At 38.1% G+C, this 24,073-nt stretch overlaps 1 protein-coding gene across 1 annotated transcript in view; it reads right to left on the bottom strand.

The window, feature by feature from the left end:
• Positions 1 to 21,790, bottom strand: part of NUP133 (nucleoporin 133) — a 35,992-nt gene extending 14,202 nt beyond the window's left edge. The window contains exons 1-17 of the mRNA XM_065630641.1: positions 21,568 to 21,790; positions 19,334 to 19,452; positions 18,460 to 18,563; positions 17,293 to 17,400; positions 14,858 to 14,989; positions 12,176 to 12,346; positions 11,367 to 11,522; positions 11,204 to 11,274; positions 10,511 to 10,658; positions 9,487 to 9,634; positions 8,646 to 8,803; positions 7,475 to 7,566; positions 5,221 to 5,384; positions 2,674 to 2,768; positions 2,307 to 2,531; positions 1,212 to 1,334; positions 664 to 763 (exon numbers count right to left, since the gene is read on the bottom strand). Coding sequence (XP_065486713.1) covers positions 664 to 763; positions 1,212 to 1,334; positions 2,307 to 2,531; positions 2,674 to 2,768; positions 5,221 to 5,384; positions 7,475 to 7,566; positions 8,646 to 8,803; positions 9,487 to 9,634; positions 10,511 to 10,658; positions 11,204 to 11,274; positions 11,367 to 11,522; positions 12,176 to 12,346; positions 14,858 to 14,989; positions 17,293 to 17,400; positions 18,460 to 18,563; positions 19,334 to 19,452; positions 21,568 to 21,749 — 2,296 coding nt within the window. The 5' untranslated portion in view covers positions 21,750 to 21,790. The remainder of the gene's footprint in view (positions 1 to 663; positions 764 to 1,211; positions 1,335 to 2,306; positions 2,532 to 2,673; positions 2,769 to 5,220; positions 5,385 to 7,474; positions 7,567 to 8,645; positions 8,804 to 9,486; positions 9,635 to 10,510; positions 10,659 to 11,203; positions 11,275 to 11,366; positions 11,523 to 12,175; positions 12,347 to 14,857; positions 14,990 to 17,292; positions 17,401 to 18,459; positions 18,564 to 19,333; positions 19,453 to 21,567) is intronic.
• Between the last annotated feature and the right edge of the window lie 2,283 nt (positions 21,791 to 24,073).

The raw sequence follows: 24,073 nt of genomic DNA, 5'->3' as shown, positions 1-24,073 counted from the left end.
TAAGCAAAGTAGGGAACACCCACAAGGAAAAGGCAACTTCTGTTAACTTGATTTAAACACTTGGATGTAGTCATCAAGACATAACACACAAAAATAGTTCTGCACAGGTCCTGCTTTTCAAAGGATTTTTATCTTGGGCGCACTAAACAAGTACGTTATATATGTAGAGACTACAGGGAAGCTTAAGCACCAACTGGGAAGTGTTTGCTTCTGCAAACATTTGTTCCAATAGTTTTTCATATCATTAAACCATCAAAATAAAGCACTTAAGGAAGCAGAGAATCATCAGTCCTTTTAAAACAGTTATAGATTCCACTTTATGATTCGTTTTAATGTTATGTATCCCATAGGTCTGCCAACCAGAACCAGTACGTACTAAAAAATAACAACAACAAGCTTTGTCTCCCAAACTTTGTTTTTGTTGTCAAATTTGCAATGCAAGTTTTAAAGAATTATCTTCAATACTGGAAACAAATAAGTGTTCATTGGTTCATTTCATTTACCAAATGAAACCTTCAGCTTCTCCTTTGCTTACTGACAACCTTGTAGCAGCTTTTAACAGTAAGTTTAACATTAAGATTGAAATTTTTGTGTTCTGAAACTCATTAAAAATATTTTTGTTTAGGATAGACAATTAATAAACTAGTAATAATAAATTCTCACCTGTCCACGGAATGTATTCAGGTTCTCTTTCCGGAAGCTCTCCTGTTTTATATAAAGAGGCTCTAGATTGACGATACTGACAGGCAGCTTGTAGCATGTCCTATTTAATGAGAAGGACAGAAGTACTTCTAAGTCTGCCTGCATATACACAGACCGTAAAAGAAGTTGTTTTTCCTAATTCTGAAATATTCTTTTAATATCCTCCTCCTTTCTACACCATGCAGTTGTACAGAAGAGCACAAACTGACTGCACAAGAAACCCCAGTGCTCAAACATAAGCTCTTCACTCTGCTATGTACTCATGCTTTCACAACTTCCAACAATGCTGCAACTTCTCAAATTCTTTCAGCAGTGGCTCAGGAGGAAAAAGAATGTCCCTAATTCTGCGTAAGACCACCTTTTCCTTTCTAATATATTTGGATAGGTGAAAAGCACATTCACTTTTGTTTTCATATCAGTAACCCAGTTGTACTGCACTCAATTTGCTGAGTGCTCTTCAATATTTACCCTCCCCTCCCACAAACATTCCCATCAATACAGTTCTATACCTTAATGATGTTGTTCACATTGACAACTATTTGGGCCCACTCAATTGATTCAATAGGTGTATCTTTCAGGATTTGCTCCTCTTCTTCCAGCAAGCATTCTAAGATGGAATCTATCTGTGACACCTTAATGATACAAGGAAAAATTGCACTGAGCACAAACATATCCATTACCAGCTGACATCTGAAAGCCAAGTTGTGAGTTGGATAGAAAAAGAAACAGAATATTAGTAGAAACCACATCCACAGCAAAAAAAATTAAAAGGTATTAACTACTCAAATGGATAATGAAATCACCAGCTTATATTTTATGGAATACTTAGAACACAAGAACTGTCTTGTTGCTGGACTTAAGTCTGGAAAAATAAAACCCAAACGACAAACTTTTTTTGAAAGCAACTCCATAAACTTTAATTAAGCATATTCCTCCATATTATTCTGAAACATTTGGCAGTAGAATTTTTGTTAGACAAAGTATACTAGATACTACTTTACCTGGATACCTGCTTTTACTGGATACCTGCTTTAAAATAGCCAACTATTATTTCTATTTTCTTTTATATTTATTTTTCTCCACTAGCAAGTACTGTCCTCTACAGGAAAAAGCCTCCTAAGAATAAATGTTTTGGGGATAGCTCTTCTCAAGAATGAAGAAAGATATAAAGACTGGAATGCAGCGTAAACTGAGAACTAGCTTAGATTCACTAAAGTTAAAGTGGATAAAAAATTATGAGAAACTGAACTGATACAATTCCATCCAGGACAGCTCAAAGCAGCCCTCCTATCTGGAAAGCTTCACATTCTTCAGTACACCCCTCAAAAATGATAATTTAGCATATGTCTTCTGATGTGCCAGAGAATTTCACTTGTCTTTTTCAATGCTCATCCATGTAGTTTAGTTGGAAATCATAACAACTTCAGTTCTGCTACATGAAATTTGTCAGAAGAAATGTTTCAGCTGCAGACATAAAGCATGCACACTGAAGTGAGGCAAATACTGCCTCACCATCCTTATTCAAAGGGAAATTGTATGAAGTTGAATGGATTTTTAAGAGGATGCTATACTATACAATGATTCAGAAATAATGGGTTTCTTACCTCTCGAAAGAACACATCTGCAGGTGTAAGACTTGGTGGAATGTCACACTCCCTTTTGTTTAATGCCATCAGTATAGCAGCGTTCACCAGATCAGGCAGCCTGGAGTGGTGATTCTTGAGAACAATCGCTGCTGCCAGTTTCTCTGCATGCTCACAGAGCAACAACCGAGTTGCCATTGGCATCCCTCGTACTGGAAAACTGCTCAGACGTTCAAATACACCAACCTTTTATTAACAAAAACAGACAAACAAACAAACCACACAACGCACCACATGCACTTTAAACAGCGTTCTGGAAGAAGTACTATAAGACAAAATAATACTCTACTGTGTGCATGCTGATACCAAAAGAACACTAGAATTTTACCTTATGAAGAAACTCAATGAAGAAGGAATGTGCTTTTGTCTTATCCTCTAGCTGATGAAGAAGAATGAGAGATGTGTTGCTGAAACCAGCTGCTTCTAAAAAGAGAAAAATCTTTAGTGTTACCGCATTGGTACTTTTAAAATAAAATATATGTACACACGTTTATATATTACTTACCATGCTATTTTCAATGTGAACTCTATCACAGCTGAAGTAAAGCCTTTAGAAGAAATCATAGAATAGTTTGGGATGGAAGGGACCTTTAAAGGTCACTTACTTCAACTCCCTGCAATGAGCAGGGACATCTTCAACTAGATCAGGTTGCTCAGAGCTCCATCAAGTATCTTTAGATCAGTACAACTATTCTGAAGCACTCAATTCATTATTCTGCTAAAATAGCAGCTCACCAGCTTATTCAAGATTTAGTAAGATTCAGATTCAAATTTTTATCTTCATCATGGACTAGTTATTGCTAAATTCATTATGCCCTAGATCACAGCTACTACAAAATGAAGTGTTCACAGGCATTCAGACCTAATTGACTCCGCGGTGCCTCTGCAATTCCTCTGCACAAGATAAGTAGCTGCCCACCATGGCCCTACTTGTTCCTCAAGTGAGCTTGCACCTGAAGAGCCAGTTAACATTTCTGTCCAGACCATCAGGTCCTTAAAGGAGTCAGTGAGGACGGCAGAAGCTTCCTCAGGAAGCCCGTGACTGGGAAAAGTCAGCATGGACTCACCAAGGGCAAATTGTGTTTGACAAACCTGATCATCTTCTACAAAGTGACCTCCTCAGTTGATGTGGGGTGAGTGGTGGACACTGTCTGGGTTTCTCCAAGGCTTTTGATTTGGTTTCCCACAGCCACCTCCTAGGGAAACTGATGCGTTACAGTCCAGACAAGTTGTCTGTGCGGTGGGTGTGGAACTGGTTGACACATCATACCCAGAGGATGGTAGTAAATGGCTCCTTTTCAAACTGGCAACCTGTGACCAGTGGGATCCCCCAGGGACTGATATCAGGCCCAACACTGTTCAACATCTTCATAAGTGATCCTGATGATAGGATCAAGTGTACCCTGATGAAGTTTGCCAATGACAGCAAACTGAGTGGGGAAGTGGACACTGGAAGAGAGACCCACCCTGCAGGAAAAGCTGGATAGGCTGGAAGAGTGGGCTAACAAGAACCTTACAAAGTTCAACAAGGACAAGTGTAAGGTCTTGCACCTGGAAGAACAAAACCCAGGAGTGCAGCACAGGCTGTGATCTACCCGGCTGGGGAGCAGCTCAGTGGAAAGGGACCTGGGGATCCTGGTGGACAACAAGCTCAGTAGGAGTGACTGGTGTGCTGCTGCTGCAGCAAAGAAAGCCAACAGGGTGCCAGTTTGCAACAACAGGAGCATCACTAGCAGAGACAAAGAAGTCATTATCCCACTCTGCTCAGCGCTTGTCAGGCCACACCTGGAATACTGTGTTCAGTTTTGGTCCCCACTATACAAAAAAGACGTGGACTACCAAGATACAAAACCTGAGAACTATCACTGTAAGCAAAATTAGCAAGACGATTTCCAAGAAGCTAGCAATTTTTACTTCCTGCTTTAGCCAGGAATAACTGCAGATAAGCTGCCGAATTAAAAATAAAGTTGATTCAGAAAATACTAAGGATCTGCTGCCTGACAATTTCTAACTGGTTGCCATACAGAAACAACAGCAGGAAGCATCATCCATCTGTAACTATTTACTACATGAACTTTCAAACTGAAGTCTCTGCTCAGTAACTGGCAACTGCTGCCTAGAAGTCCTGGGGACAGCTTCAAATTGACACCGTTCATAAGAGACACGGAAGCATGAACAAAGAAGTTCCTTGCTGAAAATTTATCCGCTTTAATCCTTTACATACAACAAATATCCCCAAATAAATCTCTCTAGTCCTCTTTTAGGCAGAAGTAAATGCCAATGCCCTAGAGTGATACGAGCTCATTCTTCCCGGGATCCGAGCCCACCAGCAGCTGTGCAGCCACACTGACAAAAGGTCTAAGCACGAGCAAATAAACACTTTCTCTTAATACATCTATTTGTAGAAAATAATTTAGAACTATATAAGGAATCATGGAAACGCTGAAGTGCCACCACCTGTTCCTTGCACAAAATACCCTTCTCAGAAATTCATTTTCTTTGCTGTTTGCATTTACTACATGAAGTCAAGACCTAACCACAGTAGACTGCAAGTTTATCTGGTAGTGTCATAAGATGCATCTTTTAGCCTTCCTGGAAATATATCTAGTGGTGGTAGAGGGCTAAGGACACCTGTGCCTTGTTTTCAAAGATTAAATTGTAATTTTATCTAGAGTAATATGGACTGTTTTTCACAAAAAAAACCCAAACCAAAACACACACACACAAAAACCCCAACAAAATACCCCCCAAAACACCAACACCACAACACGCAAGAAAAAAAACAAAACAAAACAAACCCCCCAAAACCCCCCAACAAAAAAAAACCACAACAAACAACCCACATAACAAATAAAAAACCCCAACACATGTTTACCTTCAGGTACAGATTCAGCCCATCTTGGATCAGAGGCAGGGTAATCATCCATTAAGTCCACACTGATCTGAGTCACTGCCCTGTCCAGTTCACCATCAGAATCCAGATCTGTGTCACCTGGAAAAAGTTCAACTACCATGCTCTGTGCATTGAGTATATCTTTCCTGAAACAAAAGAAACACAAAGTTATGTGAAACAAAAATGATAGGATTACAGGAACAAGAGCCACTCAATTAATAGGATTTTCTGACGTGCTTTTGTGAAGTGCTTTAGATTATAAACATAAACCATTGTTTGGGCTCTCTTTAAACCACTTATGGATAACAGGTATTCCAATTCTTTTAAAGCAAGTAGGCTGCACGATTTATAAAACAAAAAAAGCACAAGCCAGGAACTGTTTCAAATCACTTTTTATTTTATTACCCCTATTACTATTATTTAAGAGAAAAGATTCATCATACAGAGCTGTCTGGATGTCTCTGGTAGCTAAGTCACCAAATTTCTATTGCTTGCTTTAAAATATTCTCAACAGTACATGTAATCACTCCCATAAATGGAAATAGACTAAAAGTTCTCAGGGAAATGGTTCAGCAAATCTAACATGTTATTCTTGTTATAATTTCAAAGCATCTTATTCTATTCAGGTTAATAAGTAAAACAGCAAGAAGCATCCAAATGCTCCAGCCTCTAAGGTACGAAGTTGTGCTGAAGAACTCTATGTAAGAAGTATCCAATATTCACAAAAAGCACTGATTTGATCTCGTGACTAAAAAAATATAGAATTCCAACTGAGAAGAGATACTGTGATTCCAATATATTATCTGATTTTGGAAATATTTCTATTTTTCATGAGACTTTCAGTTTGAGTGCTTATACGACCAAGATATCTTGAAATAAAAAACAACAGTGCATCAAGAAAATGCACAAAGGTTTACTAAAGTAACCTATACTTAAAAAACCTGGAATATACTGAACCTTCTAATAAACAACCTTTCACTATTTGCTCTGCATCAGCTCCTTGGCCATCTGGACAGGCCATTGCTACATCTGTCCTGTGGAGGATTTCTCCATTCATTTTACCATACTATTTTTTCTGGAAGAAAATCTAAATCAATATTATACACAAATTATTAATTTTTTCTAGCTTCATAAATATAACCCTAATATTAATCAAAATAACATTAAACTTTCATACTGTTTCACATTGTTTTCCTTGCTACCTCCTACTTTCCTCTGACCCTGTTTCGAACCCTTTTGTCCACACCCTGGGATATCAACTTTTGTATTTGTTATCTGTGCTCTCAGACCATAGCTACTCCAGTCACCTGAGGATTCCAGCCATCTCCAGCAGCAGTTCTGTTTACTGATGTGTATTTCTCAATACATGTAGATTTTCTTTCTAAATTCTGTGCATGTTTACAGATCTTGTCTTGATAATCTTTATTATATGTGCCTAATCCCCTTCAGAATCTTCTACCTCACATACAGTTCTATTCCAAAAGCACTCCGACTTCCTGTTATCTTAAATCTGTTCTTCCCAAGTTTTAAGATTCTTTAAGGCGATTAGTCTTAAGAGGTTGGGGTTTTTTTAAATACATATTGAAAACAATCCCCTCTAAGTATAATTAATCTAAATCTACAACTGTTTATCATCTTATCTCTCCTCTTCTTTCTTTGTTTACATCACTCATCTCAACATACAGCCTTTCAGAGGCATCGCTTGCCTCCCAACTGTCAGGCTGCTTTAATCAGGATAGTTTGATGAACAGTGGATTTCTTTCCACTCCCCTCATATCAGTCAATCTAAAAAAAGCTATGATCTTGCCACAGAATGCTAGTTATTCTTCACAGTCACATAAAAAGTAATCAAATGTATTTGAAACTATTACTGGAAACAGCTAGGCAAATAAAAATGAGGAAGGAAAGAATGTTTTTTAATGACAAAACATCGCTTGCTAAAAGAATAAAGAAGTCAAAACAACAAAGTTTTAAGTTGTTTCATTGGCAGTAATGTAACATCACAGAATTTATGCAGAGTAAGCGAAAAGTCATGGAGACTGTACAAGTTTACACGTATCACTTCACTAGTGTAAGATCCAACACTTTCCTAATAGAGATGTGCATGTGTCATTAAAATAGCTTTAATTAAAACAGCACAAGAGTATCTTTACCAAGACAATCTCTTACTCAAATATCAGAGTGCCTTCAAGCATAGCAAACAGACAAAGCCTCAAAAATCAAGTGCAGTTTCTACCTGCAGTACTGTAGAAAAGCAGCTTTCAGTAATTTAGTCTTATCTTCTTGAGCTACAAGTTCCAGCCTATTGGTTGCATCAAACACAGGACTCTGAAAATGCAAATAAGAACTTCAGCTGAAAGACAAATATCAATCTTCATTACAAAATTAAAACCTTTTTTTTTAAGTAGCAACAACATAAATTTAAAATAAAAAAGCAGTTGCGTTTATTAAGCCAACCGTAAAAGACATTACAATGAAAGTCACACAGCGACTTATTTCACCAGCTTATTCCACCAGGTAAACTTTTAATGGTAATTGAAAATATTTTAACTTTAAAAAAACCAAAACATTTTTGACATAACTTAAAATGTATTCATGAGTACAAAAACAATGTAAGTGCAGACAAATTTAACTAGAGATTAGTTCAATAAGAAAAACACAGTTCCATCTGAGCAATCACCACAAAGGTCTTCCACTAAAATACTAGTTAGTAACAACTGATTTAAAAGGTGATTTAGTTTGAATAAGGATTGCAGCTCAGTATTACCCCATAAAAATATTCTCTAATTTATACTGTAACGACTTTTCTATTCTTCCCTCCCACTCCACAGCACATACATTTTAAATAAAACGTATTTGTTATAAATAAGAATTTAATAAATGCACATTGCATAAAATCTCAATTAAAATACTTTAACATATATTTATAAGACCATATTAAAAACATAACAGAAACAACATTCAGCCACTATACAGCCCTTCTCAGCTTAGCCTCCAAGCTTTTCACAGTGTGATAATAAAAAAGTGTCATATATGCACAGAGGAACAGACACAAAAGACTAAAGAAACCATTGCAATCAAAAAGTGAGAACAAGATCTGAGTATCTGCAGCCATGTTATATCAGGCCTAGTGACATATAGTAATACATTTATGTGAAAAAAAAAAAATAGATTTCATAGAAATCTTGACTTCAAAACAAAGGAAAACAAAAAAATTACCCAGACTGGCAGATGATGTAAAATTTCTTGGGTTTTGATTACTGCCTTCATTACAAGTATGAGTCTCTAAAAAACCCCAAACTTTAAAACTCAAATAAGCTAGGATGTCCACAGTGAAAATTCAAAACTGCCAGAAAAACATTTGTTTCTACCCTCAGTTTTCAACCAGCCAGGCAAACAACAATTACCTCACTTCTCAGTCCAGCAACAGAAGAAGACAGGGAATCTTCAAGGTCTTCAGGAAGCACAGAAATGTTTTCCCTGGACAAGATGGTGATAAGTCCACTTTTTTTGGTAAAGAAGATGGGGAGGCTATTACAGGAACCTGCTCCTAAAATGCTATCTCCTAAGATGAGAGAGAAAAAAAAAAAAAAAGCACATTAATGACACCAATTAAAGAACAAAAATGTAACAGTTTCATAGACAATTTTTAAATTTTGTCATGAACAGCAGCAATTGACAACTGCACTTGATTTACAGAAATTGTGGATACTATTTGCTACTCAAGACGTAGATTTCCAGATATTGCAAGTTAAAAAGAAAAAAAAAAGAAAAAAAAAAATCAATATTCAGGTGGTCCAAATCCACCTAAGGACCAATATGCGCATCCTACTTGAAAACACCTCTGAAGGCCAAGGATGACATTCTCAGAGACATCTCTCACAGGCACCTATTACAGGATGAGCCTCAACACAAAGTTAATTTCAAGGGGGAAAAAAGTCCACAGTGAATGTTGGAAGAAAAAAAGGAGGGCAAAAAACCCCTCACAAACAAAACCCCCACCCTTTCATATACCAAGAGTGGGAATCTACTTCATCTTCACCCAAAACACTGTAGAGTGAGCAATAACAATACTGGATGTCACATCAGGACTTTCTCCATATGCTCATGAGAAACTCCCAACTTAAAATATTAAATAAAAAGGAGCACAAATATGATTCTGCTCTCTGAGAAATATCAATACTGTAAAAACATTCAATTAAAAAGTATCAACAAAATGTGATTATTTTGTGTTTCCCTGCACGTTACCTTGTATGCCAAATATGATTTTCTCCTGTGGTAAAGAAATTCTCCCAGTTCCAGTGGAACAAGCAAACACTTCATCTTCCTTATAGAGGTAAGCAGCATGGCTAAAGTAATCTGGGACTACCAGACAGCACAACACTTCCTCTTCTGACTGCAAGTGTTACATATGAACATTATCACATATGTAATCAAAACCTTAAACAAACATCTAACATTTTAAAGGATGATATGAGTTGCCTGAATTTGGTTTACTTTTCAACAAAAAGATACGGATACAACTTACAACCTAAAAAAAAAAATCACAAACAAAACCACTTTTAATTTGCCCTAAAACTTAAGATCCTGTGGGGTTTTTTTGGTATATATATTAAATTCTTGGTAATTTCACACGGAGAGACTAAGTAAACAGATCAATTATTCTAGAGTTTTCATACTCTTTCCATCTTAATACTCGATTTTAAGATGCCATTACAGGCAGGGGTAGATGGAGAAGAGTGGCAGTAGTTTACCAGAGAAATCAATGCCTAAGTTTATGCTTTCAGAAGAGACAGCACAAAGGCAGCACGCCAAGGACAATTAATGCGTCCTCCCCTCCCAGCAAGCCACCTGGCTAGCAAGGAACAAAACACCGGTCTCTTAATTCCTTGTCCTGCTACAAGAGTCTCAGCAAAGACCTGTTCTTAAAGGGTTGCATGAGTACACCATAAAATTACTCTGTAGAAATTTTCACAGACAGGGCAAAAATTAAATCAGTAATAATCAGATGTTTAGACTTCTATTTTTGAAGCTTTTTTCTTTTACACTTTAAAATGTAAAGCATAAACTTTACATACAGTTCCTATTGAACATTAAAAGATGCTAGTACCCATTTTCCTCAGAATACTACAAGTACATACTTCCAAGAACAACCTTAAGACAGAGAACTTGATTTTCCTTTAGACAAAAATCTGACAGCTGATTTATGTACAGGAATATTCTGAAACACTGTGAAAAACTTAAATCAGTTTCAGAGCCTTCATATACATACCTGAAAAGATGGATTGTACTGTGTTACCTCCACAACGACATCATCAGACATCTGGTAGCCTTTATCTTCCACTGTTATGAGAGTGTAGTAGACAAGACACGGACAATCTCCAGGATGCCATGCTGCAGCAAGTATCACCAGTCCATCACTATTCAACAACAGATAGCACACCGTCAAGAGATTATTACGTATTTTACTTGCTTAAGCTCTACCACTCACAAAATCAGATATTTAAGTACAATCACAAATATTTCACAAGATTGTATTTTTTTTTTTTTTTTTTAGAAAGAAACACTACAGTATTTGCTCTTTCAAGCTGTTTTATTAACAGGATTCATGTTGCAGTACAAAACTGAACCCAGGCAGTTACGATTTTATGTAATTAAAGTAAATATAAGACATACTGAATTCTCTGCATTTGCTGGAACAAGTTAAAAGTGCTCATTTGCTGTCTTTGCAATATGAAGACAAAACAAATACCTCATAAAATGACACTAAAAAAAGTGAACGGAATTATTCTAAAGTAACAAACTTATAATGCTAAAGAGATAATGACAGCATAAAGTATAGGATAACCTAGTCATCTGACGTGACACTCAAGTAAAATTAAATTGCAATTACATATAGTTTTTGCAACAGAACACATTTATCTCATTAATGTAAGTCTTACTAGATGCAACTGTACTTCCTTACCGATTCTGTTGCAAATCCATGTATTGTATATTTACTCCTCCTTTAATATCTTCATAGTTACTTTCAGAACCCTAAAAAACAATACATCTGACTTTTAACTATATATAAGCAGGCTACTAACCAAAGAAACCCACAAACCCTTTCCAGGTGAGCTGGTTCTTACCCAAATTGCATCTGTAATATGTTCTTTCAGGATCCTGTTGATATCCCAGCTGAGAATATAACGTTCTGACGAATCATCAATCTCCCATTTGTTTAGATTTGAACTTGTTAGCATATAAAAGCTTGACCTCTCTTTATCCCAAAGAACACTAGAAATCTGCATTTCAAAAAGAAAAAAGCTAAAAAGGTTAAAGCACAGCCTTAATATTTGGATACAACAATCTACACCACTCTCGGTCCACAAAAATCCCACTTCCTCCAGCAACCTACACAAGTCACATTACAAGATGACAGTAGTACGATAATTTCCAAGAGAAGCCTTATTTTATAGATACAACAACATCTATAGTAAGTCTGTTTCTCATACTTCCAACTTCTGTGGAGTTCACTGACAAAGCTCAACCCAATCACAAACCCTTGGCAACCCTAAATTAGACAAGTAAAATTACAGGTTACTGCTAGTTTCTTCAAGTAGTAATGAGTCTGTTACTAGAAACAGGCAGGACTTTGAATCATTGCATATTCCCCAGGAAGTATTACTACTTTAAAGTCCTCTTTTATTCATATCTAAAGAGCAAGTCAGCATTCTCCTTTACAAAGCATACAGATTTATTTGGTTCATGTCTTTTGTTCAAATTTCAAGGAAACACAAGTAACATAGATGAGTTGAGCGTTGTCTCTTTTGTTTGTTTGTTTTTGGTCATTATACATCCTTACACAGCCTTCTATTTTTTCTTTCTTAAACACTGAGGCTAGAAATTACAGAGAAAAATTAAAGCAGATTATTATATGAATGTTTTTCAAGCTTACCACAGCATCATGCCCAGGAGACAATATACCCAGAAGCGAAGAAACCTTTCTACCAATTCCAGAAAACATGCCCTGACCCTGGGGCAAGGCATGCTGATGAATTTTGCCAGAACTATCTGGTATCAATCGAACTAGCTGGCCTCTGGTAGATGATAAAATAAAGCTTCCTCCCTAACAAAGAGAAAAAGCAACCATATTTTAAAAAAAAAAAATAAATTCCTGAAACAATTCTATTGTCAGATAAAATTATCTATGTCAGTTCATAAGGGTAAACACTACATGAGACACAAGACATCCATAGTACTTGAGAGTTAACAAAGAAAATAAAAAAGGAAAGCATTTATCACATTAAAAGACTGTTTTAACAAATTTTCCACATTATTCTCTATGCTTGAATCAGTGCAGCATACAGCTCACAGTATACTTTTTAAAATTTTAAACCAATTTTTTAAAATATGAAAATATATTCAGTGTGTTGAATTAATAAATATATTCAACTTCCATGTATGCATTTAAACTTTAAGTCTTATTAAGCACACTTTTTTTTTTAATAGCATCCTGCTCTACAGAACACTAATCTAAACGAACTACACAACAAAACTTCCACCTGGTTATGTCCAAAAAGACTGGGGTAGGTAATTAAAAAATGAATAGTGCATTAGTGAATGTATAACTGAGAAAAGATAACAATGCTTGTGTCAGACTGGAAAATAAAATAACATGCACATATAAAGAAAGAGGTGGTCTTCTGTTGGGGCTTTTTGGTTGTGTTTTTTGTTGTTGTCAGTTTTGATTTTTATTTTGGTTTGTGTTTTAGGGTGTGTGTTTGTTTCAAGAAATAACAAACATTAGTACTAAGTCAAATATCAGACTGGTACTTAGCACCGGCAGAGACTTTTTCTTACAATTGCATGACATTTTTACTCCATGAAACTCCATTTCAGTTTAACAACAGAACTAAAATGTCATATAATCCTTGGAATCTAATGATGAAAAAATAGTGTTACCTTTGCACTGCAAAAACCTTAAAAGTCTTCTGTATTATGCAAAATATGCACTCCATTGTAGGTACTTATCTACCTCGTTTAGGAGGCAGAGACTTTTGCTGCCCATCTCTTGCCTGTCCTAATGGGAGCATCCATGTTAGCACCAAAATTAGCATCAGGAGTCTGTTTCTGAAGTGACCTCTTGTGAGCCCCCCACACGCTGCCTGCTGGCTTCACGTCCCCTGTCGGAGCAGTCCCAGGGCACCAGCTGCACCCCCTTTGTGTGAAACTGAACTGGACAATGGGCTCTGACCACTCACAGCCATTTGTTTCATTACACTGGAACCAGCATAAATAACCCCCCCTCCAAAATGACCTGTGTAGCCAGTGGCACTGCTTCAGCACCAGCCTTGTTACCTTATAAATTCTCAATTATAGCCTTTCACTACTTGATAATATAGACAAGCCTTCATTCCCCCTGCCACCAAGGCGTAAACCCTACCCCATGCTTTCAATTCAAAACTGATCAAAGTTTGCATGCCACAGGGAATTAACAAAGCCTGTCAGATGTACAATAATTTTTCAAAAAAATTGAACATTAAGTGTCTGAAGGTTGCTGAAAGAATTTAACTGTCTACCTGTACAGGAAATGTTCACAGAACAAAGTTAAAAATAAATTTAAAAACCAGCACAATTTTCATCAGATGATATAAAAATTACATTAAAGGTTAAATCTGCCCAGTGACAGGTGACTACTTAAGTATCATTGTCATCTACATAATAATGCAGCTTCAGAACATTAACTGATTAATAAAAGGATTCTGCTCTGAAAAAAAAAAAGTTCCTCTAGTTCTGAATTCACACTGATGTCAGTGTTTCAACTACAGGTATGGTAACACCTTGCTTTCCTCATCTTGATGTCTGAAACTTGGGCACAATCCAGCTCTAATAGGGTAGATACCTATTAGTGTTTCTTAACATCTTGAAAATCTAAAGAAATTTGTCATTAACATCACTGTCTTCTGATTAGGTTTACAAATGTTCGACATGCTGATGCCCTAAAATAATATTTATAATACAGGATATGAACAGTAGATGTTGAAAAATTCATGAGATAGAATGTAATTTAAATGGTAACTAGTTTTGAAGATAACACATATTGTAACACATTGAATTTTTTGATATATTCTGAGAGTTTCTCCATTTAGTCACATGAAGAGCATAAAACAGAATTTCTAAGAACATTTCATAATCTACTTGTTCATTACCTTCATACAGAAATCTCTCAAATTCAGCCACTAGTGAGCTATACCACAAGACGCTGAGCGTGTGGTCTGCAGATTGAGATGAAGTAGTTCTTTGTTTTTGTGATAGTGGGGCTTCTACCACTGGAAGTAATCACAGGGGTAACACTGACACTCCCTAAAGGCTGAGGTACCAAACCCGCCTTGTTAACCTTTTAGTTGAAACCTGCATGCTTCCCTGACTTAAACATCATTATTTATGACCGCCAGTCATCTCTGCTACTTAAGATCATCACACTCACCAACAATCTCCAAAGTTACTCCTCAGAACGTTTGATAGCTTGCTTTGCAACGTTTATTGGAGATTTAGTACTGATAATATGGAGAATGCTTCTTAATTTTTAAATTAAGAATTAAAGCAGTATTTTAATATAAATCATACTGTACTGTACCTTTACTGCTGTTAGGAAACTGCACAGAGAGCCTCCAAAGTCTGTAAAAGTCTCCGTATAGGAACCTTCATGTGCAAGATTGGGCCAGTAGCGCACAGAACCTTCGCTGGTAGCAACCATTATTGCCAGAGACTTGAAGTGAGAAAATAATTAATAGAACATGCAAGATTATAACAATCAGACTGCAGCTTTAACATGTCATTTTACATATCATGATTGTAGGTGACAAACACACAAAAAAGTAGCAAATACATACGGATGCACACTGACAAACCTAGAACTGAATTGCAAAATGACTCTGTAGCGTAACTTAATACATGCAGAGAATGTTATACTTGCTTATTTTGCTAAAAATAATATTTCCTACTGGTTCTTGTTCCTGATAATTCAGAGTCTGCTATTGAAATGCAAACAAAACTTACAGCCACAAGACAGAAAAAAGCCCATGGAAAATTCCAGATGCCAAGAGTTATAAGCTACTGTGGACGAGTTAAAACACAGGCTACAATTTAACAAAGAAACTGTTCCAGTGTCATTAGGAGAAATATCAAATCACACAGTGGCTCTTCTCTTCATAAAGACATAAGCCCACAGCGTGCCTGCATTAGGGCTTCTGACACAGTAAATCACCATGTACCAAATTCAAAGCATGAAGCAAGATATTGTGTTCACGAGGAGATTTAGACAGAAAGTGTTGTACCTCATCCGTTGGTCGTTGCGAAAAAGTCACAAAACAGAAGAACAGCAGCTTAGAGCTGTTATTGAGAAACTCCTTGGAGTTTTCTAACTGATTTTTGACTACACACAGATCTTCACAAAGGAAAGTAGTCTAATTAACAACCTAACAATTAAAAAACCACCTCAGAATGCATTGTCCTTTGTGATTCCTGCCCATTATTTAATAATTTTCATTTTAGTGAACTATTTTCTACCACTAATATTTCCACTTCACTCTGCAAAATCATAGTAGCCAAGCACAGCTCACAAGCTGAAGAAAGATGAAATTAAAAAAAAAAAAAATTTGTTTAGGTGTATTACTTCCTCTTAAACTTCTTTGCGTAGACTTAGCCTTACAGCATTTAGAGCTTATGAGCTAAACATAAGATACTGAGACTGCTTTTCACCATCTAGAAGTAAAACACAATAAAGTCAAAAGGAAAAATCCTATTACATATTCTGTGGGGCTTCTTCCTTCCAAAGACAACTACTTATCCAGTTTTACTAGAGCACCACTTATATTAACTGGAAACTACACCCAAGCTGAAAAAATGAGAGCTTCTTTATGAATGATAGTAACAGACAAATGAACATACTTTCAGAAAACTTAAATGATCTTCAAACCTCACCCTCTAGCACAGTATGTTATAATAAGGCACTTAGGAAAAATCAGTCAAGACAGGTGAAATCATCTGTCCTCCCAGTGCGAGCTTCCTTACAGAGACCATCAAGTGAGGTTGCTGGTGTTTGCTCCTCACGCACATGTACTGAGAATCCATGTGTTCTCACTGCTGAACAACTTTTTCAGCCAGCATGTATTTAAATTGTACTTGCTTAGACTGAATATTTGATTGCTCTGGTGGTAACAAAATAATTTAGTTTAGTATATTTTTGTTTGCCATGAAAGCATGGCAAGTAATACTTAGTTAACTAAGGACAGAGTTAATTCACTTCAGAGTAGCTAGTATGGGTCTATGTTTTGGATTTGTGCTGACAACAGTGTTGGTAATGCAGGGATGTTTTAGTCACTGCTAAGCAGGGATTGCACAGAGTCAAGGCCTTTTCTGCTTCTCACACGACCCCACCAGTGAGCGGGCTGGGGGTGCACAAGAAGCTGGGAGGGGACACAGGGGGACAGCAGAGCCCAACTGACCGAAGGGACAGCCCACACCATATGACTTCATGCTCAGCATATAAAGCTGGGGGAAGAAGGAGGAAGAGGGGGATGTTCAGAGCGATGGTGTTTGTCTTCCCAAGTAACCATCACCCGTGATGGAGCCCAGCTGTTCTGGAGATGGCTGAACACCGCCTGCCCATGGGAAGCGGTGAATGAATCCCTTGTTTTGCTTTCCTTGTGTGCACGGCTTTTGCTTTACCTATTAAAATGCCTTTATCTCAACCCATGAGGTTTTCTCACTTTAACTCTTCTGAATCTCTCCCCCAGTCCACCAGGAGGGAGTGAGCAAGCGACTGTGCGGGGATTAGTGGCTGGCTGGGATTAAACCACAAAATCCTACAACATGTAAATGATGTAATTTGAAAAGACTAGCAGAATTTTGTTTATTTAAAACATACCTATTGCAAACTATCAATCCTGACCTTTAGAATAGACAGTACAACACCAAATGCAGTTTTCAAATAAGTACTTGATAAAAAAAGGATATATTCAAAGTTACTCTAAAAGTATTTTTAAACACTAAAATTTAAAAGTTGATCACCTGCAGAGAAGTTGCTTCACCTGAGGAACTGACACAAGATATAGCTGCTAAACTAGAACTCCACTGGAAGTCACTGGGTGGCAGCTGCAGTTCCTTGCACAGAGATAACTGTAAGAAAGAGATGTCATAATAAACACGAGACTGGAAGAACTTACTCCTCTGCCACAGAGTCTTTAGACTTTTTGACCCTGCTAAAAATTTATTTTCAACTAGCCCAGACACTCTGTAAGGGAACCCAAAGAATGCCACAAGTCACCTTCAGCAAGGTTGTCACAACCAGCAAACAAACAGATCAAAAGCACCTACTTATAAGTTTTCAAACATCATTGTTTTTCTTTAGTTATTTTTAAGTGTTTCTCACAACACTACAATATTGAATTATTTCTTTCAGAGGTGCAATTATTTGACCATTGCATAATACAATATGCTAACAAGGCAGTAAATCAAAATTAAAGTAGAAGTGCTTGAGAAAGCTTACTAGGTACTAACAGAGTGGAGAGGGGAAATACTCCTTCCTCCTCTGCCCCCCCAAAGTTAAACAATCAAAAAAATTCTAATGTCTTGAAAAATACTAGAATGAGTATACCTGATGCTCTACTGTAAGTGCAGAATCTGTATAATTAACATACGTTGCACTACTTGAAAGACATGCATTTTGTAACTACAGGTTTCCGCTGACCATACTTGCTATTCACTGAAATGATGCTGAAAGAAACACTGGTCAGAGGGAAAAAAAAAATTCTTGACATAAGAAATCTAGGAGAAACATATATTCAGCAGAGCTGAAATAAATCTTTTTTTTTTTTGACAAACTGAAAAGTCAGTCTCAGAATAACCTATACCAATCTGTAACGTATCGACTGGGTTTTAACTATTAAAATAAGCTTTATCAAGACTATCTAACGTAAAAGACACAGTTATTAAAATGCAAAGAATTAATCTTAATGTTAAGGTGACAATTAAAAATTAAGAGAGGAATATAAAACGTTAAGCTCCCTCAAAAGCTTGAGTTTCGGTTACTCGACTTCATATCAACCCCGCTGCTTTTGAGGTAAACCAGACAAACTCCAGTTTAGAGAGAAACTCTTGCTTTAAAAAACCACAACTGAATATTTTGTTCAACTAGCATAAAATATGGAAGTTTTTCCATCTTGATATTTCAGTTACCTTAGCTACTGGAGACTGACCAATCTTCCAAATAATCAACCTCTCTTTATGGACTAGCCAGGCCCATCCATTTTCATCCACTTGAACACTCAGCTGGTCATCAGCTACATAAAAAATAATTTTTTAAAGCATTCAGAGTTTTAAAACACTGCAGAGTAACCTTCAAACCAGTAACCTTTCATTCGCATATGAAAATAAGAAATGTATTTTTCTATTAAATTAAAATTCCATGTTAGAATTTCCATGTATTGGATTAAGACACCAGATTACTGCATATAGTTTAAAAAGCCATTTGACAAAACACTCAGCTATTGAGAGTGAAAAGCAAGACAATCCCAGAAGCTATTTCCCTCAATTTATAGTAGGTTATGATAGCTTTGTAAATTGCCCAGCGATTTTAAGATATGTGTTTTTAATTCCTCTTATATTTCCTACAAAAAGAAAACTTATCCACTGGGAAAAACTGCTTAGGAGTCCAATTTCTTGAACACATGGAAAGGTTTGTATCATTGCAGCTTTTAGAAATGATAAAAAAGTTGTATTAAAAACAACAACAAAAAATTAAAGCATCCACTCTAGAACACAACAGAATCAAAAAGGTGAGAAAGAACCAATAAGCAAGTTATTAAAAAACTACTATTGGCTTTCTTTATAACCTTGGATTTTATGATACATTAATTAAGACAGCACTGAAGGATATTTATATTACAATGACAATTATAGTTACATAGTTAATCAAGTTGGATCCAAACCAAAGCACAAACATTTCAGTTTCCACTGTAAACTCAGCATTTAAATGGCATCAACAACATGTTAACACTTCCCTCACATGTCAATTTTCACGAGAAAAACAACAGACAAAATCGGTTCTTACCATCAGCCTTCTTCAAGGCTTCCATAACCTTAACAGGCAGAGAGGATCCAAAAGCCTTGACATCATAGTTTATGGTCTCACTTGCTGAAGGATGTTGGATAACTCTGGTAGGAGTTGCTCTTAAACAAAACAAGAAGTTATAGTTAGTTTTTTTGTCTTTCTGCATCAGTTTCAACAGACATTTACTTCATTAGTATCGGTTTAGAAACAGATGTGATTAAATGGGTTTATGTAAAATAAACATGTTCTCTCTGAGAGCAGCATCTAAAGCAGTAATCTGGCAGCCTCCTTGCAAGTTGTAAGCTGTCATCTAATTCCTTTATTTTTCAAAGAACTGGTTTTGAATACGCATTCCTCCTGCAGCAACAAAAATCACTGTTCCCATTCTCAGTATTTTGGTTGTCTATAAAATAAAGCTATCCTCCATGCCAAGAGAAGCTAAACAGAGGTTCTTCCCTGCCTGCAGGGCCCATTTCCATCCCCAGTTCCAACACTTTAGAAGATAATGCCCTTTTTTATTTCTTCTCGCAAGTAAAATGATGCCACAGACCTCCCCAGTGTGAAATGCCAAAAGGTGACAAAACACAGCTACATGATAAGCCTGACACCCGGGTTGGAAAAATACCATATTAAACAGACATGAAGTAAAAGTTCCCCCAAACCAAAAACGGGCGATCTTGGTTATCTCGACAACAAATAGCCGCTCCTGAGAAAAGAGATTCTGAACCCCTGAAATTGATCTTGGGCTCATGTTAAATCTCAGTTTTGATTCATATGGAAGGGAGGAGGAGGTGGCAGCAGGGGAGGAATGCCTGAACTTTTGACTATTCCATCTTCTTTTAAAATATAGAGGTACACATTAGTATTTTTCCTATACCAGAGATATATCTGAGGAACACTTGAATTCAAACATTAATGAGATATTTGTAACACTGAACATGCAGTATTGTATATAATGTACAAAGCCACTTTTAAAGAACCTTGAAAGTGTTCAACTATAACATGTTGCAGTCACAATTTGCTACCATGAGAACAGAGCACATCAAACACCTTACAAAGGATCTGAGAGCAACTGAGAAACCACAGACTAATAAAATCTTACTGCTCCTGTAGGAAAGTAAATGAGTCAAATGAGAAACATTGATTAGGAACTCTCATAGATTTTTTTCTTTTTTTCCTTTTCAAACAGAAGAGTCATGTCTGACAGTTCTATCAGATTCCAAAAAAAAGTCAGTGAATACAAACCAGACAATATCAAACACTTAAATTTCCCCAAATCTTCCAAAAAGATCCCTTATCAAAGATTCCTACAGAAATCAAGCTGGGAGATATGAGGAAAAGTCTTACTGTAGACCAAACCCTGTATAAAAGAAAAGCAGTAAGCGAAAATAATACAGAGGAAAGAAAGGCTAATTTCTACAGTGGAGGAAAGTTTCCACTCTATAAATCTGTACTGCTGTCTAAAACCTTCATCACAGTCACAAAAGAAACCAACTACCAGAGTGACAGTGTCTTGACTGTACTAAATAGTAATGTACAGTCAAACAACAAACAGAATATCTGAGTTACTAAACACAGAATAAAAGGAAAAACAGAAAACATCATGACCACTCCACATACAGCTTCTTGAGTTCTGGGATGACCTAGCATGCATCTCAGAAGGATATTGTAGAAAAACAACTGAAGAGAGACTGAAGGATGATCAGAGACAAAGAATATCTTACAATACATCCCAACAGGAAAAACAAATCGTAAAACTGCGTTTATGAAACAGCAATGTTGTAACCTACAATGGCTTGAGCGTGTAAAAATGAGGCAGGGTTTGCAAAGAGAAACAAAATATTTTGTTAAAACTTCTCGTACAGATAGCTGAAAGCAAGAGCTTTCAGGCAGAGCCCTTTCATGAGGCTCGTTTAGAAGTATGCCTTAATACATTTACTGAGGCACGGGACCGATATAATCTAACTGCTGCCTATTACACACGACCAAATGACACCTTTCCCCCTCCTTTCACTCAGTAAAGTCAAATGTTTTTATCTAATTAAAAGCCACGGAACCCCGGCCGCGGATGCTCGGGGGAAACTCCAGGTCCGAGCGGGCGGAGCCCGAGGAGCCCCGGCACCGCCTCGGCACAGGCCGAGGGAGAAGGGCCGAGGCAACGCCCGGCGGGAAAAGGCGGCCCGAAGCCCTGGGCCCTGCCCGGGACCCGGCTGGGCGGAGGGGGCGGGACTCACCGGGCGGAGAGGGCGCCGCTCCTCCGCGCCACCGGGGAGAACAGCACCGGGGAGCCCGCTGCCGCCACGCCGGCTAGGTTCTTCCTGCCGCCCGGCCGGGAGAGAGGGCTGGGGGCGGCGCTGCCGAGGTTCCTGCGGGCCGAGCCGCCGGGGGTCCGCGGGGAGGCGGGCGCCGAGAACATGACTGAGGAGAGCGGAGCGGAGCGGCGCCGGCCTGCGCTGCCGCCGGGCGCCGGCAGATTGCGTCACTGCGGGGCGGGGCGGGGCGGAGAGCGGCGCAGCCCCTGCCGGGGAGCGGCGGAGACCCCGCGCAGCTGCCCGCTCAGGCGACGGTGCGGTCTGGGGTTCGCGCCCCTCTTTCCCGGCTGTTATTGGTGCGTTGTCACTGGTCCCTCCCCAGCTGAGGGAAACCACCCTCTTAAAAACGACGCAGTTACGACCGCGTGGAGCGTTAAGGCTCAAGTGTGCGATTCCCGTGGCGGGGAGGAGCGAGAGACTCGGCCCGGGCCCGCTGGGGCACAGGCACCCTCAGAGGCTGGGGTGGTACCCGCCCTCCTCCCCATCGCCGGAGGCCGCTGTGGGTCCGCTGGTCTCACAGGAGCGCGGGTCCCCTCACTCAGGTGCTCCTGGAGACGGGCAGATGCGCTCGGTCCCTCAGGTCGCTCCCGGGGGAGTTCACACGGCTGGATTTGGGAACCGCTTTCCACCGGCTCCGTGCAGTTCTGGCGCTCCCTGGAGCACAGAAGGACAATTACATACGCTCGAAAAGTTCCTGTTGAAACACCATTGCAAACGGCTGTTTGGCACCTTTGGAAGGACGTGCATTCCAGTAACAGAGTTGCCTAATCCTTAAAATACCCTGTACTGTAACCTGTGCTTGCCCACAACTTAATAAAATTATTATTAATAATACCACCACCCCCCATCCCAACACATTCCGTGCAAATCCTGCTACGTTTCACATATATGGTAAATAAAAATCATGCACTACAACTATTTGATGGTATGGAATTAGATCTTAAGTCTTTAAGGGGAGCGAAGTTTTCTCATTGAAACTATGTACTTGACCACACTGATTTGTATGAAAAAATAAGAATTTCCAGAAGGTATGTATGTACCATCTGCTCTGGGAGGGAGTTATATGTTAGTTAAGAAAAAAATAACTAAAACTAGAACATTCAAAAACTGCCCATCATTTCCTCAAACCATGTTCTTTCATTAAGAGTCACAGCAGTTACACTTTCTATGTGGATTGTGGTCCAACAGGACTGAACCTGAAATGCAGAGGAGATAAGCTTAAAGATACTTCATCTGGCAGTACTGAAGTACGAGGTGCCTCTCTGAATGTTTCAGTGCTTTGCCTTTCGACTTCACTCCATCTCCTTTTGCTTTGACTTTATGGGAAGGGCAAAATATGAACACTTAGTAGATTATCACTATAGTGTTGCATTAATGCAGTATCCTTCTATACAGCCTTATCTATTTCACTCCATGCAGTGATGCTAAATCATCACGTTACTGTTGTTTTATCAAGAAAAGCACAAACAAAACCAAACCAGAAAATGTACACACAAACAAGGAAATAGTGAAAAACTGAGTAAAATTCAAGCTGCTGTCCATGTTTCCCCAACATCCATGAGCAGTGACATTCAAATTATTTTAAAAACTGAAAGCTCCCCTTCACATCTCATTTCTAAAATATTTAAGATGATGCAATGTGAACAGAAATTTCTTGCTGACTGAATCCTGTATACAGTTTGCTGCACTTCCTCAGGCAATTACTCTGCTTCCTTTTGCTGTCTCAGCACTGTGTTAAGAGCTCCATCTCCAGGAGAGAGGATACAATTCAACCTTTAAATCTCATTTTTGATGCAGAAAGCTAGCTTATGCTAACCAGATCAGTTAGAGACTTAGCCAGTTCTTGAACTGGGACTCGTGGTATTTTTCACATGCGCATACATCAGATACATTGTAGGTGTGTAAACCGCAAAGCTTTCTACTTGCAGATTACTAAGAAACTTTATTTTCTCACCTTGTTGAGGTCTGTGGTTTGTTCTAATGAGTATTTTGAGGGGTTCTAACCTGAATAAAGTCTGTTATCGAATGTACCCGTTACGACAGACATTCACCTTTCTGTGGACTAGAGCTTTTCTGTAGCTTTTCACACTTTTCTGTAGACTGCAACTGTGCCAGGACAACTAATGAACAAAACACACAAAACATTCATTCAGTTCAGCTGCAGCAATTCCTGTACCCTGTGTGAACACGTGAATAAAGGGACTCGTTGCATCTCACATAAGGAGAGATTACGTGAGTAAATATTGAAGTTTAAGCCCCTCAAAATACATTATAAAGAGAATTGGTAGTCAAGACTCCAATTGAACATTGGGTCAGTAGCATTTTTGGCACATCTTAATACTGTATCTACTTCTAGTAAAACTATATCATGAGATAAAATTACATCTGGAGGTAATTTTATTTTCATTCCTTAGCACAGGGATCTCTT

Source organism: Caloenas nicobarica, chromosome 3 (assembly GCF_036013445.1).
Source record: "Caloenas nicobarica isolate bCalNic1 chromosome 3, bCalNic1.hap1, whole genome shotgun sequence".
Classification (NCBI taxonomy): domain Eukaryota; kingdom Metazoa; phylum Chordata; class Aves; order Columbiformes; family Columbidae; genus Caloenas; species Caloenas nicobarica.
The sequence above is the reverse complement of the archived record's forward strand: the minus strand, read 5'-3'. Positions and strand labels throughout refer to the sequence as shown.